The sequence below is a fragment of the Cryptomeria japonica genome, chromosome 11 (assembly GCF_030272615.1).
Source record: "Cryptomeria japonica chromosome 11, Sugi_1.0, whole genome shotgun sequence".
Lineage (NCBI taxonomy): Eukaryota > Viridiplantae > Streptophyta > Pinopsida > Cupressales > Cupressaceae > Cryptomeria > Cryptomeria japonica.
In genome coordinates this window covers 164,987,178-165,003,794 of record NC_081415.1, presented here as the reverse complement: position 1 = coordinate 165,003,794, position 16,617 = coordinate 164,987,178, and the positions used below count along the sequence as shown (strand labels likewise).

Here is a 16,617-nt window from a genome sequence, read left to right as displayed (position 1 = left end):
AAAACACATCAATAGAATCATCGGTATATTCTTTGTTAATAAATTTGAACATTAGCTGTTGGAGGCTTAGTGAGCATATGTGGCTAGTGGGGCTTGCAGGGTTGGTTGAAGGGTGCCATGCAGTGCTTGTTGTGCGTGTTGGGCACCCTACGGTACTTGCAAGGTATTGCAATTTAATTAAAATTTTTACATGTACAATTTGTGCACGCCTATGCAAGCTAATGCAAATAGAAGGTATGCAATTTTTTTTACTATATAGAGAATATTCCTTTGCAATTTGTACGATCAAGGAGGGGTTTTTTTTATGGCTCTAGACAAAAGTGTTTGGTTTTGATGAATTGATAGTCAATCCTTAGGTTCTTGGGCCTTTTGGATGAGATTGTAGGGTCATATTTGACACAAAATGCTACAAAATTGCAGCTACTTTTTGGGTATGGCAACCACTTTCCAAGTTCAAACTCTTGCATATTTGGCCTCACATGTACAATTTGGACAAATTAATAGGTTAAATTGACTTTCTAAGACATCTTGAATTCATGGATGAGCTCATATTTGCACCTACATGCTCCAAAATAAGTTTGCAATACAAAGTCACAAAGAAGAATCCCCCTAAATTTGATACTTCTATCAAGTTTTTTTTATTCTCTAAGAGAAGAATATAGCTTTTCAAGGTTCACCAAGATTTGCAACCTAGATCTTTTAATCAAGACTAATAGGAAGCAATTCCACAAGTTTTGATACCATGTAAGAGTTGCTATAGAGTGCTTTATACCATGAAAGTTTTGGTTGAAGATGTAGCCACCCAAGAGCTAGGAGCTTCAATGAAACCACAAGAGAGATCAACTATGAAAGAATAATGCTATTGTATTAAAGAATGCAAGTAATAGATTACTTGCAAATTTGCAATGAATTAAAATTACAAAGATAATCCCTTAGTTATACTGTAAATGATATTCAAATTTATGTTCAAGTCTGAAGTTATGTATATTATTATTTCCTTTACTGATTTTTTCTGTTTCTTATGTCACAGGTTGCTGAAGATAACATTAATAATTTCGATGCATCCTCAGCACTACGTTTGCATATATTTATAGTCCTATGCTTCACCGATCAAGGCATGCCCTGATCGGTCATGTCTTTTAGACATTCCCGATCAAGACATGTCTTGATCGGTGCATAGACACCATTTCAATTAATATTACTATTTATCATATGTTAAGGCTGATAACTATCGGTCTTGTCATTTCTCTTTATCGCGAGTTATGCCGATAGCTATCAGTCACTTTATTTAGCATGTCGATAACTATTAATGATCGGGGCAATGTGAAGTAGTATAGTTATCCGATAAATGATTAGGATAAGTTAACAAATAAATTATCGCTATTAACATGCATTTTAGAATGATAACAATTATAGTTATCATATGATAGCATTAATCAATGCTATCATATGATAGCTATGGTAGTTATAATTCTGGTCTGATCACAACATGAGTAATATATTATGCATATGAGATGGTTATAACAAGTTCATTTATATGATTATGAGGTCTATACTTAAATTGTAGTTATATCGATAAGGTAGATGATTGAAGGAGAGATAAATGAAGTCTCTCATTCAATCATTTATCTTACCGAAGCTACTAAGTTTCAACACTCCCTCTTAGCTAGGGAAGATAATTATAGACCCATAAAATAAGCATCTTTTTTCTCATAATAAGATGTATTATACGACTACATAATACGAAGGATCATATCACATATGCTTGTGACATGAAAACATCACATAATGAGTGACATAGGAATATATCACATCATCTCGTGATATAGATATCACATAATACACGATATCAGTATCACATAACACATGATACCCTGGATATAAAATACTTAAGAATGTTGAATTCCCTTATATCCAGGTTATGGCATGTGCACTGACATTATGTCACATAATGTCTACCATAACACATCATGGCACATCCATGAGTCAGAGTGATATCAAGTCAGCATGATATCAACATTACAAGATCGTCACCTCATAATGTTTAATACAAGTGTTCATAATCTAAAAGATTGTCACCTTTTAGAAATGTCCACAGGGGGTGAAGCCCATAAAGTCATAACACGACAAAAGAAGTTTACAAATTAAACATCTCATATATTAGTACAAATTACAAAACAGATTATAACTCAATCATACCAAGGCCTTTTCTGAAGTGTTCAACTTTCACTCTGGCTAGAGATTTGGTCAGTATGTCTGCTGTCTGGTCTCCTGTACTGATATACTGTAACTGAATCACATTCCTATCCACAATATCTCTCACATAGTGATAAGGGATCTCAATATGTTTGGATCTATCATGAAATACAGTGTTCACGAAGAGTTTTATACAACTCTGATTGTCACAATGAATTATAGTAGGCTTCATTGGTTCTCCGAATAATCCCACAAGTAGCTTTTGTAGCCATACAGCTTCTCGTGCAGCCATGGAAGCTGCGATATATTTAGCCTCTGTAGAGCTCTGAGCTACTGAAGATTGTTTCCTGCTAATCCAAGATATCATGGCTGAACCCAAGCTGAAGCAACACCCTGAAGTGCTTTTCCTGTCAGTCGCACTTCCAGCCCAATCTGAATCAGTGAACCTGTGAAGATTCAAATCAATATTCTCATACTTGAGTCCATAGTTGAGAGTGCCTTGAAGGTATCTCATTATATGTTTTATTGCCATAAGATGAATCTCCTTAGGTTCACACATGAATTGACTCAAGGCATTTACTGGATAATAGATATTAGGTCTAGTATTGACTAGATACATTAATGATCCAATCATCTGTCTGTAGAGCGTAGGATCTACTAATGGGGAGTTTGCTGCTGCCTCCTTTAGTTTGTGAAGATTAGTTTCCTTGGGAGAAGTCATGGGTCTGCAGTTCATCATGCCAAATCTCTTCAATATGTCTAAGGTGTACTTCCATTGATTAAGCACAATATTGTCAAAGTTTTGCCAAACTTCCAATCCAAGGAAGTAATGTAGAAGGCCTAAATCTTTCATATCAAACTCCTTCTCAAGGTCTTTCTTACATTGATCAATAAGGTGATTTTCTCCTGTAATCAAAAGATCATCAACATACAAGATCAATATCAACATATCACCTTTGATTTGTTTGAAGTATATATTTGGATCTGCATCATTCTTTGAGAATCCTAATCCCATGAGGTAGCTGTCAATTCTTTCATACCAGGCCCTGGGGGCTTGTTTCAGTCCATATAGGGCTTTCTTTAATCTGCACACATGTGATTTTGCATTGTGGATCTCAAACCCTTCTGGCTGCTCTAAGTAGACTTCCTCCTCAACTTTCCCATTCAGGAAATCAGTTTTTACATCCATTTGATGGACTTTCCATTCTTTGGCGGCTGTAATGGCTAGTACTGCTCTGACTGAGGTGTATCTAGCAATTGGAGCGAAAGTCTCATCATAGTCTATTCCCTTTTTCTGTGAGAACCCTTTGGCTACAAATCTGGCTTTATGTTTTTCTCTGCTACCATGTGCAGGATGTTTGATTTTGAATAGCCACTTGGATGAAACAACAGATTTTCCTTTTGGTCTAGGAACAATTTCCCAAACATCATTGTTTAAGATGGATTGATATTCCTCTGACATGGCATCTTTCCATACTCGATGTTTAAGTGCTTCTGATACATTAGAAGGTTCTGATTTGGAGAGGTCATTCATTAGGGCTACATAGCTAGTGAATCTTCGAGGCCTCTTACTTTCCCTAAAGGTTCCTGAAGGAGCTGCAAAGTCCCTTGCATCTTCCATTGTTTTGTGAACCCACAAAGGTCTTTTCTTAGCAATTTCTTGGGGAGGAATTTGTTCTTCATTTTCTTCTAAGCACTCCCTCTGAATCTCAGGAGTGGGATCCTCTTCTATGTCTGAAGAAGGAACATACACTTCTGACTCAATAGAGTATTTGGCTCTTTTGAAGGCTATGTCTTATTTAAATATTACATCTCTACTAAGTTCAATATTGCTATGTCCAGGCACAAATATTTTGTAGGCTTTAGAGGTTTCACTATATCCAACAAAGATTCCTTTTCTTCCAGAGGGTTCTAGTTTTGTTCTTTTCTCTTTAGGTATATGAAAGTAGACAGGGCATCCAAATATCCTAAAGTGAGTTATATCAGGTTTTATACCTATGAAAACTTCTTCAGGAGTTTTATCTTCAATGTAGGAGTGAGGGCATCTATTTTGTATGTATACAACAGTGTTGGAGGCTTCTGCCCAAAGATGAGTTTCTAAGTTTTGATCAAGAAGCATAGCTTTGGCTGCCTCCACAATGGTTCTATTTTTCCTCTTAGCAACCCCATTTTGTTGGGGGTTTTAAGGGACAGGGAACTCCCTCTTAATCCCAACATCTTTACAAAATTCTCTAAAAATGTATGAGGTGTATTCCCTCCCATTATCAGTCCTTAAGGTTTTTATTCTTTTTCTGGAAGAATTTTCAAAGAGCGATTTGAATTCCTTAAATCTGTTGAGAATCTCTTTAGATTCTTTACGTTTAAGAAAATAGATCCAGGTCTTCCTGGAGAAGTCATCAATGAATATTACATAGTAAAGGCACCCCCCTAATGATGGTACAGACATTGGCCCACATAGGTTAGAGTGAACTAGCTCTAAAACATTGCTTGTTTTCGTAGAACTATTCTGAAAGGAACTCTTAGTATTTTTGCCTAGGGCACACCCCTTACATGTACCAGAATGGTATTGTTTTAACGTAGGCAAACCAATTACTAATTTTTCCATTGAACATAAAGCATGAAAGTTTAAATGACCTAATTTTCTATGCCAAATTTCATTTGAATTTGTAATCTCATGAAGTAGGGCTAGGTTAGATTCAGTACATACCTCGTATAAATAGCCTTTTCTATGTCCTAGGGTTGTTGCCTTCATGGAAGAGTTTTGTGGCCATACTAGAACTTTACCATTCATGAATGTTATTCTGTACCCATCATCTTGAAGTGCAGATATGGATATTAAGTTTCTCTTGATGCCAGGAACGTATAGGACTCCAGTGAGTTGAAGAGAAATGCCTGTCTTCAGCTTAATGGTGCAGGTACCGACACCTTTCACTGGATGTGCAGAGTCATCACCAATGATTATTTCTTCATCGGTTTGTTCTACCATGGAATCCAGCAATTCTCTATACCCAGTGATGTGTCTTGAAGACCCACTGTCAATGATCTAGGTGTTAGATTTATTGGATATTTGACTGGAGAGAGCAGAGTAGAATGCATGCTTCTCGGAGTCATATTCTTCCCTTTTAACTTTTGCAAATGTAACTTGTTGTTTGATTCTATCTGGACATCTTGCTGCATTGTGTCAATATTGATCACACCTAAAGCACTGAATGTGAGAGTTGTCTGTTTTAGATGACTTTTTTGTCATGTTGGTTCTTTCTCTTCTTGAAGTATTTCTTCTTGTTTTTCTTGTTGGAGTTGGTATTTAAAACATGGAGATTTTCATCTATGTTCTTTTGTTTGATCCCCTTCTTATTTAGCCTTGAGTCGTCTTGAAGACAATCTGCTCTTAGCCTATCAAATTTTGAAAATTTATCTCTTCCACTGATGCCTTGGACGAATGTCTCCCATGTACTAGGCAACCCATCTAGAGCAATAAGCGTTAGCTCTTTGCTCTGGATCTCATATCCAAGCGTTGCCAATTCATCACTTAGGGCTGATATCCGCATAAAGTATGCATTGATTGACTCCCCTTTGTTCATACTTATATGATTTATTTTTCTTTTTAGAGCCAGGGTTCTACTTGCAATATTTATCTCAAATGCACTTTCGAGTGATTTGAACATATGATAGGTAGTTTCATGTTTTGTTATTATTGGCATGATGTGATTTCTTACTCCATCTACTATGATTTTCATAGCTTTTTCATTTCCCTCGATCCATGTTGATTCCTCTGGTTCTTTAGATTCAATTTTTATAAATGATTTAACCTTGTTTTCTTTTAGAGTCATTTTAATCCTGAACTTCCATGCTGAGAAATTGTCACCTCCTTCAAGTCTGTCCTCAAATCTGATAGCGTTAGCCATGGGAAATATGATGTTTATATCTTCGGTTTGAACTTCTCGAATTTGAATGCCTCAGGTTCGATCAACGTGGCTTTGATACCATGTAAACGATATTCAAATTTATGTTCAAGTCTGAAGTTATGTACATTATTATTTCTTTTATTGATATTTTCTGTTTCTTATGTCACAGGTTGCTGAAGATAACATTAATAATTTCGATGCATTCTCAGCACTACGTTTGCATATATTTATAGTCCTATGCTTCACCGATCAAGGCATGCCTTGATCGGTCATGTCTTTTAGACATGCCCGATCAAGACATGTCTTGATCGGTGCATAGACACGGTTTGAATTAATATTACCATTTATCATATGTTAAGGCCGATAACTATCGGTCACGTCATTTCTCTTTATCGTGAGTTGTGCCGATAGCTACCGGTCACTTTATTTAACATGCCGATAACTATTAATGATCGGGGCAACGTGAAGTAGTATAGTTACCCGATAAATGATTGGGATAAGTTAACAAATAAATTATCGGTATTAACATGCATTTTAGAATGATAACTATTATAGTTATCATATGATAGCATTAATCAATGCTATCATATGATAGCTATGGTAGTTATAATTCTGGTCTGATCACAGCATGAGTAATATTATCGATTATGCATATGAGATGGTTATAATAAGTTCATTTATATGGTTATGAGGTCTATACTTAAATTGTAGTTATATCGATAAGGTAGATGATTGAATGAGAGATAAATGAAGTCTCTCATTCAATCATTTATCTTACCGAAGCTACTAAGTTTCAGCATATACAGACCGAGGTGAGACATAGGATTGCATAATATTATGATATGTGTCTGAATCTTCCGACTTGAGACATAAAGTAATAAGTATCCTATGTGTAACCTAAGTAAACTTAAGCAACTAATGTGAAGAGGTCCTAGCCTCCTAGGTGATGAAATACCCCATTCACACCAACACTTTGGTAACATAGGAATAGTTCAAGAGATTAAACATTCATTTCATACTTTGAATCATTTGGGTTTAATGATCAATCTAGACATGTGTAAAGTTTTGATATATGGAATTGGAGTATAGCCACTCAAGCTCTTAGCAAGATGGTATGCATTGCACAAATAATTTAATGAATTGCCTCTGGTCTGCAAGCACCAACCTTCTAGATCTCAATCAATGAGTCCATTTACTCAACATATGGACTCATGTAAAGGGATCCTCTTAGCCCTTAAATATTTTTTATTGTGAGTGAATGTTTTTTGTCAATTGGATAGCTCCTTGAAGGTTTGTAACCAAAAAATATGGCATCCCTGCTATCGAAGAAGGGCAAAGATACACAATTTCATCTGGTGATAACACTCCTCTGTTGAACTATCACTTTGGCTAATTTAACATCTTAAGAAATCTTTTCAGCTTTGTTGATTGGCCTTACGGCAGTAAATAAATTCTGTTAAATCCAGCATTCTGCGCAGCTATCACAGCAAAAAAAAATACAATTTGACGTGTTTGGGCTTTCTGCTGCTGCATATCAAATATGACAAACTCTTATGGGAATCCATTATCAATGGGTTGCAATGGAAAACCTTTTACTGGGCACACAAATGACTTTATTCAGCTGGTTGAATCCAACTTGTGCAATTTTTGCCAAACCAATCTAGTATGATTGTTATCTCTAATTTTTATTTCATTGAAGGTAGTAGCTTGCTATAAAGAAATGCAAATAAATTTTCCCTAGCCACAGATGGACAAAAAATTCAATTTCCCTTTAGTAGCTTGGAATCTCAGATGCATGCAAAATCAGTGGGAGGTTTGGCTATTAGAAATATCACTCTATTCAGTTGGACACCCTCTAACAAAGTAGCATGGATTCTCCAGAACTCACATAAAACCATTTTGTCTGCTGTCATACAAGAAAAATACCATCTGCTTGGAGAGATAATTTTCATGTTTTTTCTAATAATATAATAAATATATAATAAAATAATGTTTAATTTTTTAATATTTATATTTTAATAATAACATATTATATATTAATTAATTTTTATCAAATATATTTATTATATATTAATTTAAGAAATATATTAAATTAATAATATACAATAAATATATTAATCAGGTTCAGCCAGTGGGGCCACAGATTGGGAGAACATTCCCAGCATTACTACTTTGTTCAAACCCATGAGCTCAGTGGCTAAGCAGGGGCACAATGTAATGTCCCCTTTTTGTAAAATGCCCTAGTTTGCCCTAGATCACAATTCTCAGCCAGTAAGGGAGGGTTAGAGGGGAGTACCTTTATCTCCTTAAAAGGGAAACCAAAATCACAGTATATGATGAATCTGCTGTATGCATCAATTTATTTTCAGTATCAAATCTGATCTCCTTATATCAGATTCAGACCTTTGTTGATCTGCTTTTTTTCCTCCTTGGAATGTTTGAAGTGTTGCACATATATATCCTTCGACCTGGGTGGAAGGTTATATTCCTTCCCAATAGGCCCCCCCTTTTCCAAGAGTAGCGAACCTTCACCAAGTCTTCTGCCTTAACTAATCACTTGTTGGTTATCGAATCAGATTATGGTTGACAACCTTTCTTAATCATCATTGTTAAGTTATGGTTTTGTATTATAATTGTAATATCAGGGTCGCAGCCTTTAGTCTACCATTTGCTGACTATTATTATCATGTATTTATTATTATTATTGCTACATATGATAGATTAGGTCTTGGTATTCTCTGCTCTGATAATCGCTGCCTGTAACTATATAACAGTTATGAACTGATCTGATCGATGGTGATGTCCCTGGATGCTTTTGATTCTTTTCCTTTATATCTCTCAATGTGAGGGAGAGGTCACACCTCTTCATCATGTATGCCTTTTGGCAAGAGACACACCCTTTCACAATCAGATCTGCACTTATTTAAATCAGTTCTTCACTTTTGATTCCCAAATTATCCTCCTCAATTGAGGTTCTCTTAACCCTCTTATATCTCATGTTTGAGGGAGTCACAACTTTTCATTTCATGTCTTTAACCATTCATTAACTTAATTAAAATTTGATTATATTTAATTACATTCTTTTATATTTATATTTATATTTTAATTTTATTATTATTATTATTTATCATTAAATTGTATTTCAAAGTGGGGACATGTTGTGACGTATTCACACATCGCCCCATTGCAAATGGGGATCCCTACTTTTTTGCTTTCTAGGGTTTGTTTCTAGGTCTTTTGGGGTTTTGTCTATTAGCCTTTGCATGCTGAGTGTTGCCAGAGGGATCACTAAGATGGTAGGCTTTGCTTGAGTCAGGTGGATCTCCTCAAGAGGTCAGGTGAATTGAGTAATTAGGGGTTATTTAGATCATTCCTAGGGTGTTTTTTGTGTACTATCTAGTCGCACTTCAAGTTGCTAAATCAAACCTTGGTTGAATGCATAATGTCCTCCTAGGTCCCATCCCGTACATCAAGGGCAGAGTGAATTCGCCTTGAGAAATCGGGAATGTCATCCTGATCCTCAAATGTCCTGAAATTTGGCGTTGTCTGGAATGTCATCCCGATCTTGAAATTTGACTGTCTGGAAAATTGAAGAATCCTCCAAAAACTAGATTTTGCATTATAACTCATGGAGGTCCGAAACCACTCTCAAACATCCCGACAATATATATGGAATATAACTTAAAGTATAAGTGACATTTCCTTCACTTATACTTAAATGTTATATTCCATATATGAATCCCGACGGAGAGACTAAAATGTCAAATTTCGCTCCTGACCCTTCCAAAGGGTCCAGAGCAAATTTCAATTTCGCTCCTGACCCTTCCAGAGGGTCTAGAGCGAATTTCCTAATATCTCCCTTCCTGGTCTTAATTTGCCTCATAAACCTTGTCCTTATGGCGTAGTCAAGAGAGAATTGATGTGTGAAACAAAGTGAAGTGATAAAAAGTAAGGAATTTGAGTATAATTGCAAATTTCGCTCTTGACCCTTCTAAAGGGTCCAGAGCGAAATTTTTTTCAAGCTCTTGACCCTTCCAAAGGGTCCAAAGCGAATTCCTCCATAAGACATTTTACCTTGCCCCAAAATAAGAACTAACTCATTCCCAGGCTTGAGTGAAGGCAAAACACTTATTTGGAATGAAGAAATGTGAAAGATGAAGTCAGGATTATAGCCTAAGGTGAATTTTGCTCCTGACCCTTCCAAAGGGTCCAGAGCGAAATTCATGTAAAACCCTATTTTTCACAAAATCTTGAGCTAGATGTCAATTTGAAGAGCAAATTCACATGATCATGATGGAAGGAAGCCTAACAAAGTATGTCCAAGGCATGAAAAGGAGAAAATAAGTGAGAAATTAGCTCAAAATGAGAATTTCGCTCCTGGCCCTTCCAAAGGGTCCAGAGCGAAATCCTCATCTGACCCTCTATCTTGCCTAGGACATTGGAAGGACCTTGTTTTGAACTAAGTAGGTGGCAAATTCACTTGAATGTGGGTAGAGGAGGGTGAGTTTGATCAAGTCTTAAGATGGATTGGATGAAAGAGGTGTGAAATCAACCAAGATTGTGAATTTCGCTCCTGACCCTTCCAAAGGGTCCAGAGCGAAATTCCCCAAATCTCCCTTTTTCTCTCAATTTTGTGTCAAGTCAAGTGTGGATCAAGATTGAAGATGTCCTTAAGCATGGCTTTGAGTTGCTTGTGATCACCAAATGCGAAGGAATTGAGCCAAAACTAGAATTTCGCTCCTGACCCTTCCAAAGGGTCCATAGCGAAATTCTTGAAGAACACCTATTTTTCCTTGGAGAAGGTCAAATCCTTAGTTCTTATGGCGTGGATGGGAGTGGAGTGATGTGTCCTTGCCTTTTGAGGTGGATTGGGGTTGATATAATGAAGAGATGAGCTCAAAACAAGAATTTCGCTCCTGACCCTTCCAAAGCGTCTAGAGCGAAATTTCCAAAATCCCTCTTTCTTCCATTTTTTGTGTCAAGACAAACCTTGATCAAGGTGAAATGAGCTTGGAAAGACCCCTAGGTGTGCCTTTGAATGGATTGTGGCCACCAATGATCAAGATTTTGAGGTAGAACAAGGATTCACTCTTGACCCTTCCAAAGGGTCCAGAGCGAAATCCTAAATAGGTCCTGTCCTTGGCCATGGTTTTTAGCAAAATTCTCCTTTCAAGCCATTTTGACATCAAGCAGGTGTTGTCTTCATGAGAGGGGGATCCAAAGGTGAGTGTCAAAGTAGAACAAAGTGAGAAGAATGGAGCTAAGTAAGAGAAAACAAGCAAAGAATGAATTTCGCTCTTGACCCTTCCAAAGGGTCCAGAGCGAAATTCCTCAAACCAACTATTTTTCCTTGTGTGAAGCCAAGACATTGATTCCTATGGCGTGGTTGGAGGTGGAGTGATGTATTTTTGTCTTGTAAGATGAATTGAAGTGAAGGAAATGAAGGATCAAGTCTAAAACTTGAATTTCGCTCTTGACCCTTCCAAAGGGTCTAGACCCAAATTCTCAAAATATCCTTTTTCTTCCAAATTTGTGTTAAGCGAAGCATTGATGAAGGTGAATTGGACTTAAAGATGGCCATAGGCATGTATTTGAATAGGTTATGAGTCCAAAAAGTAAGGATTTTGAGTTAAAGAATGAATTTCGCTCCTAACCCTTCCAAAGGGTCCAGAGCGAAATTCCCAAAATCACCTAGTTTGCCCATAATGAAGGTCAAGTTATGAATTCCTAAGCCTTGGTGGAGAGAAGGCTAGCATGTGCTTGTCTTGGGAGGCATTTTGGAGTGGAGGAATGATGGAATTTGAGCTTAGTCAAGAATTTCGCTCCTAACCCTTCCAAAGGGTCCAGAGCAAAATCCTTAAAAACTCTATTTTGCTCCAATTTTGCATCAAACCTAGTGTTGATTGAGATTAGAAACATATCTAGGCATGAATTTGAACAAGTTGTGGTCACAAAATGTGAAGATTTTGTCCTAGAATGCAAATTTCGCTCCTGACCCTTCCAAAGGGTCCAGAGTGAAATTCCCTATAGGTCATGTCCTTGGCCTAGGTCCAGAGCGAAATCCTCTTTTTGGTCTTTTTGGGGGTCAAATCAATGATGTCTTTAGGAGAAAGCGATTCAAAGGTCAAGAGAAGTTCAAGGCAAGGAGATGATGAAATTTGAGCTAAAATGCAAATTTCGCTCCTGACCCTTCCAAAGGGTCCAGAGCGAAATTCTTATAGGGCCTGTCCCTGGGGAGGATCTTGAGCAAATTTCATTCTAATGCCTTTTTGTTGATGATTTAGTAGAAAATGCTATGTGAGATAAATATATCATGTGTACTTAATCACCTTTTGGTTTGTTTTGCAGATGGAAGAAGGGGACAAGGACGACCTGTTCCAGTCCATCATCATCAAGGACATTCCAAAGGCATAAAGGTGGACTCAAGGTGTTTTTGAAGCATTGGAAGACTACATGTGTTTAAGGAGTTGCCAACTACCTCCAAAACCTTCACTTCGCCACACTAAGGAACCACAAGATGACAAAGAAAGGCTTCGCCAACACTTCAAGGCAAGGTATGCTACCGGAGAAGGAAGACTTGACAATAAGAAAGCTTCATCAAGCACTTGTGCATAAAGGAGGTACATCATTCATCACATCAAGGACAGAGGAAGATCAACCAAGACACAAACATTAGACAAGGTGGCATCCCAGTCATTGCTCCTCCAGCCAGATTGGTCCACCTCAACATGTCCAGATTCAATGTACCTAATTTATCAGGGATGGCACAAACTTCGGTGTACCTACCTCCGCTTCCTATTGGTCCTCACTCCTGGAATGTAGTTTTCTAATTGGCTATAGAAGTTTGTTATAACAAACCCTAATTAGGGTTTCTATCCTTTAATCCTAGCCATTGATTCTAAGTCAATCAGAGCCATCAATTTGTAAAAGGCTCTCTATATAAAGCCTTGGCTCCTCATTTGTAAAGGTTAATAGTGAATAGTCAGAGAATAGTTAGGAGTTAGCAAAAAAGGCTGATAGTTAATGATTAGTAGCTCAATAGTAGATAGCATTTTAGAGTAGAGTAGAAAGAGAAGGCAAAGATTGTTGCCAAGACATTGTTGCAAAAGACATGTAAACTTCATTAAAGGAATGGTGAATTCTATGTGTCGATTCTACAATTTGCATGGTTTCTATACTTCTCAAATTTAATTTCATGCTATTAGATGAATGGAAGAAATTTGTATGATCAATGGTGAAATTTATATATCCATACTACTAGCAGTTTGTTGATTGCAAACTTGCCTTGCGTAGTCAACTGGAATCATTCAGCTTAAGCTTAACTTGAATTATCGCTTCTTCATTGATATGCATCAACCTGACGGTGTCTATGCTTGTAGCGGTGATCTGAACATCATAAAGCTATCCTTAGAAGATCGCACTAATCTTGTGGAGACGATCCTAGCATGTCAAGCAAGACTTAGTTAGAGTTTCATCAAAGGTCATCCATTGCTCCTACATTCTTAGTGTTAGAATTAGATCCTTCTCCAACCCTTATCCTTTTCCCTTTTTTAAAAATCAAAGACCAGTAAAGTCTCACGTTCCAGTAATATCCAATGAAAATCAGACGCTCAGGTCATCGAATGTAAGTCCCCTTGTGATTCCAGCAAAATCACATCATACTGCAAGAGCTTATCCATACGTAGAGAACCTACAATCAGAACCTTGGAGCTACTCCGATTGATCCTTCTGTGAGATCTTCAGCATTCGGGGAAGCTTTATTCAAGAGAGGATAAGATACCTCTGGGTATTTGATTTTGTGTTTGGTCATGTACAAAAGACACATCAACAGGACATTACACACAAAGCTCACAACCTCAAAAGCCTAGTGGGGGTTTGAACTTGGGTGGCAAAAATAATAACGCCAAACTTTAACTATCACATCATGCCATTAATGACAGTTTAATATATCAATAATATCATATATAATTATATAAACTATATTTATATATTAATTAATATATTATATATATTTATTGTGTAAAAATTGTTTATTTATTGTTAATGATAAAATGTAATTTCTTTTACTATATAGCTCCCCACTGTTCCCAAATTTTGAAAAATATTGCTGTCCCCGAAACTCTTCCCTGCACCCGTCTGTAGTCTGTACTCCTGTTCTAAAACTCTGAAACACTGCTATTTGTACATATTTTTTGTTAAACTGATGGTTGTTCTTGTTGTGTTATTTTCTGCTTGAATTTGTTTGTGCCTTAGTCATTATTATTGCATATATACCCAGGTTTAGGTTTTGCTAAGAAAGTGTACTTTGTTGCTCTCGAGTCTTTGAATTCAGATAAAACTTGAATTATTATCTTTGAGGATATATCCTCTCTTTCAGGTTGCAACTTTATATTAATTGATTTTAATTTTGGTTTTTGTTTTTATTGTTCAATTATTGACCGAAATAAGAAAATTTTACAGAATGCTGTGGCTCGTGGTATTGCTGGGGCTGGCTTAGATGTTGTACTGTATGGGTAAGTTTACATATTTGAGGTACTTATCATATGCACTGCCTCATTGTTGGCAATAAGGTAAATCAATCAATTTCCAGCAGAGTAAACACTGTTTGCTTATTGATGGAAATTATAGCAGTTACTTTCATATAAATAATATTCATTGCAATTGATTTCTTACCGAGTTCAAGCAATTTCAGTTTTGGGATAAGACTGTTCCTGCATTTGGGGATAAAGTGTTTGGCTGTTACTCAGCTTTTTGGTTTGCCAGTGTGCATTTCTGGAAAAGATCTTGTGAAAACTATTTTATGCAGCACTTGATGACCTTTATAATATGCATTTCATAACATCAATCAAGAAATTTTCTGATACTGCAGGTTGGCATCTACTCCAGCCATGTTTAACAGCACCCTTACTGAGGATGAAGATTTTCTCTGCCCCGTTGATGGTGGCATTATGATCACAGGTTTGTATATAGTTTTTTAACTCCACTAAATAAGTAGTTTATTTTGGCTGGACAAAAGAAAAAATGAATTCTTGATTAGAAGTTTGCCCATGGGAATGGTGGCCGTTCTCACTGTCATTGTATTTTGCTGAAGATCCTTATATAATTATAATTAAGTTTACAATTAAAAGTACATCTAATCAGTCTATTAAAGCATGGACTGCTTGGTAGTTATTTTCATTTATAAATCCCCACATGGTGGGCCAAACAGTCCCACATAGAACTGATTGTAGAATAAACAAAAATGTACAGATGATCTCAGTTTTCTACTTAAACCATTTCTATAACGTCGTTTTCCAACAAATTCAGTGTTATCCTACAAACAAACTATGATTTATAATGAGTGTGCATACTGTTGTTTTATATTTTGTCTGGATTGAGTCCAGGCATTATTATATGAGAGGAGTAAACATAATGGATTTTGAGCTGGAAACTCAAATCATATTTCATTTTCTAATTTCATGTGAATGCATTGCTTCTGAGTTGCAAGTTTGGGAGTATATGTATTTTAAGATGCTCAAGAGTTTAGATGCATATCTATTGTTTCCTTTATGACATTTTTTCGACTGGGAAAGGTTTTTGATATCTGTCTATCACTTTGTTGTAACAGCTAGCCATCTCCCATACAACCGCAATGGGTTTAAATTTTTTACAAATTCTGGTGGACTTGGTAAAGCAGATATTGCAAACATTCTGGCACGTGCAGCTGAAATATATGGTACTTTTTCTGAAGATGCATTGAAGGCATCTAAAGTTGCTGCTTCTAAGGTGTCAAAGAAGGTTGATTACATGAAGGTTTACACAGGAGATCTAGTAAAAGCTGTCCGTAAGGCAGCTGGAAATGTAGGTAGGATTAAGTTTGCAGTTTGACAAATTTATGCACATAGATGCTTTTGTTAATTAATTCTTTTGCCTTCTAGAGCAAAATAGTACTAGTATTTTGTTTCTTTTTGGATTTTATGATGCCTGTGTTAGGATTTTCTTTGTATTATCCACACAGCTTCTTGATTCTTTCTATGTTGCTTTGTTGAATGAGTCATATTATATAAGAAATCCATTTTTTTATTGCAGAGAGACCGCTCGAAGGATTCCACATTGTTGTAGATGCAGGAAATGGCGCTGGAGGGTTCTTTGCAGTATGACCTCCTCCTCTTTGGCAGTTTTTCATGACACCATAAAAAGATTTAAAACTAAAAGTAAAAGCAAAAGACATGAACATATTTGCAAATTTAACTAGTGAGAGAAATGTTTTGTGCATGTTATCATGTTCAGAAACAAAACTTAATTGTGATCCTGTCTCCAGTTCACTTTGCATATCATTTCACAATTTGCTTCTTAATTTCATCAGATTTCCATAATCCATTTGTATATCAAGTAGTTGCTTCTGGATTTGATTGTGCCCCTTTTTTTGCATCAATGTTTCAGATCACACTCCGTGATCCATCATCAAGTACTTGCTTCTTTTGATGGTTTATCTATATTCATTGAGAATTTCATCGTGAACTATATTTAGGTTTCT

At 36.4% G+C, this 16,617-nt stretch overlaps 1 protein-coding gene across 7 annotated transcripts in view; it reads left to right on the top strand.

The window, feature by feature from the left end:
* Positions 1–16,617, top strand: part of LOC131032484 (uncharacterized) — a 243,020-nt gene that overhangs the window by 105,972 nt on the left and 120,431 nt on the right. For all 7 annotated transcript variants that reach the window (XM_057963484.2, XM_057963481.2, XM_057963478.2 and 4 more), the window contains 4 exons: positions 14,562–14,614; positions 14,971–15,059; positions 15,709–15,945; positions 16,170–16,234. In XM_057963484.2, coding sequence (XP_057819467.2) covers positions 14,990–15,059; positions 15,709–15,945; positions 16,170–16,234 — 372 coding nt within the window. In that variant the 5' untranslated portion in view covers positions 14,562–14,614; positions 14,971–14,989. The remainder of the gene's footprint in view (positions 1–14,561; positions 14,615–14,970; positions 15,060–15,708; positions 15,946–16,169; positions 16,235–16,617) is intronic.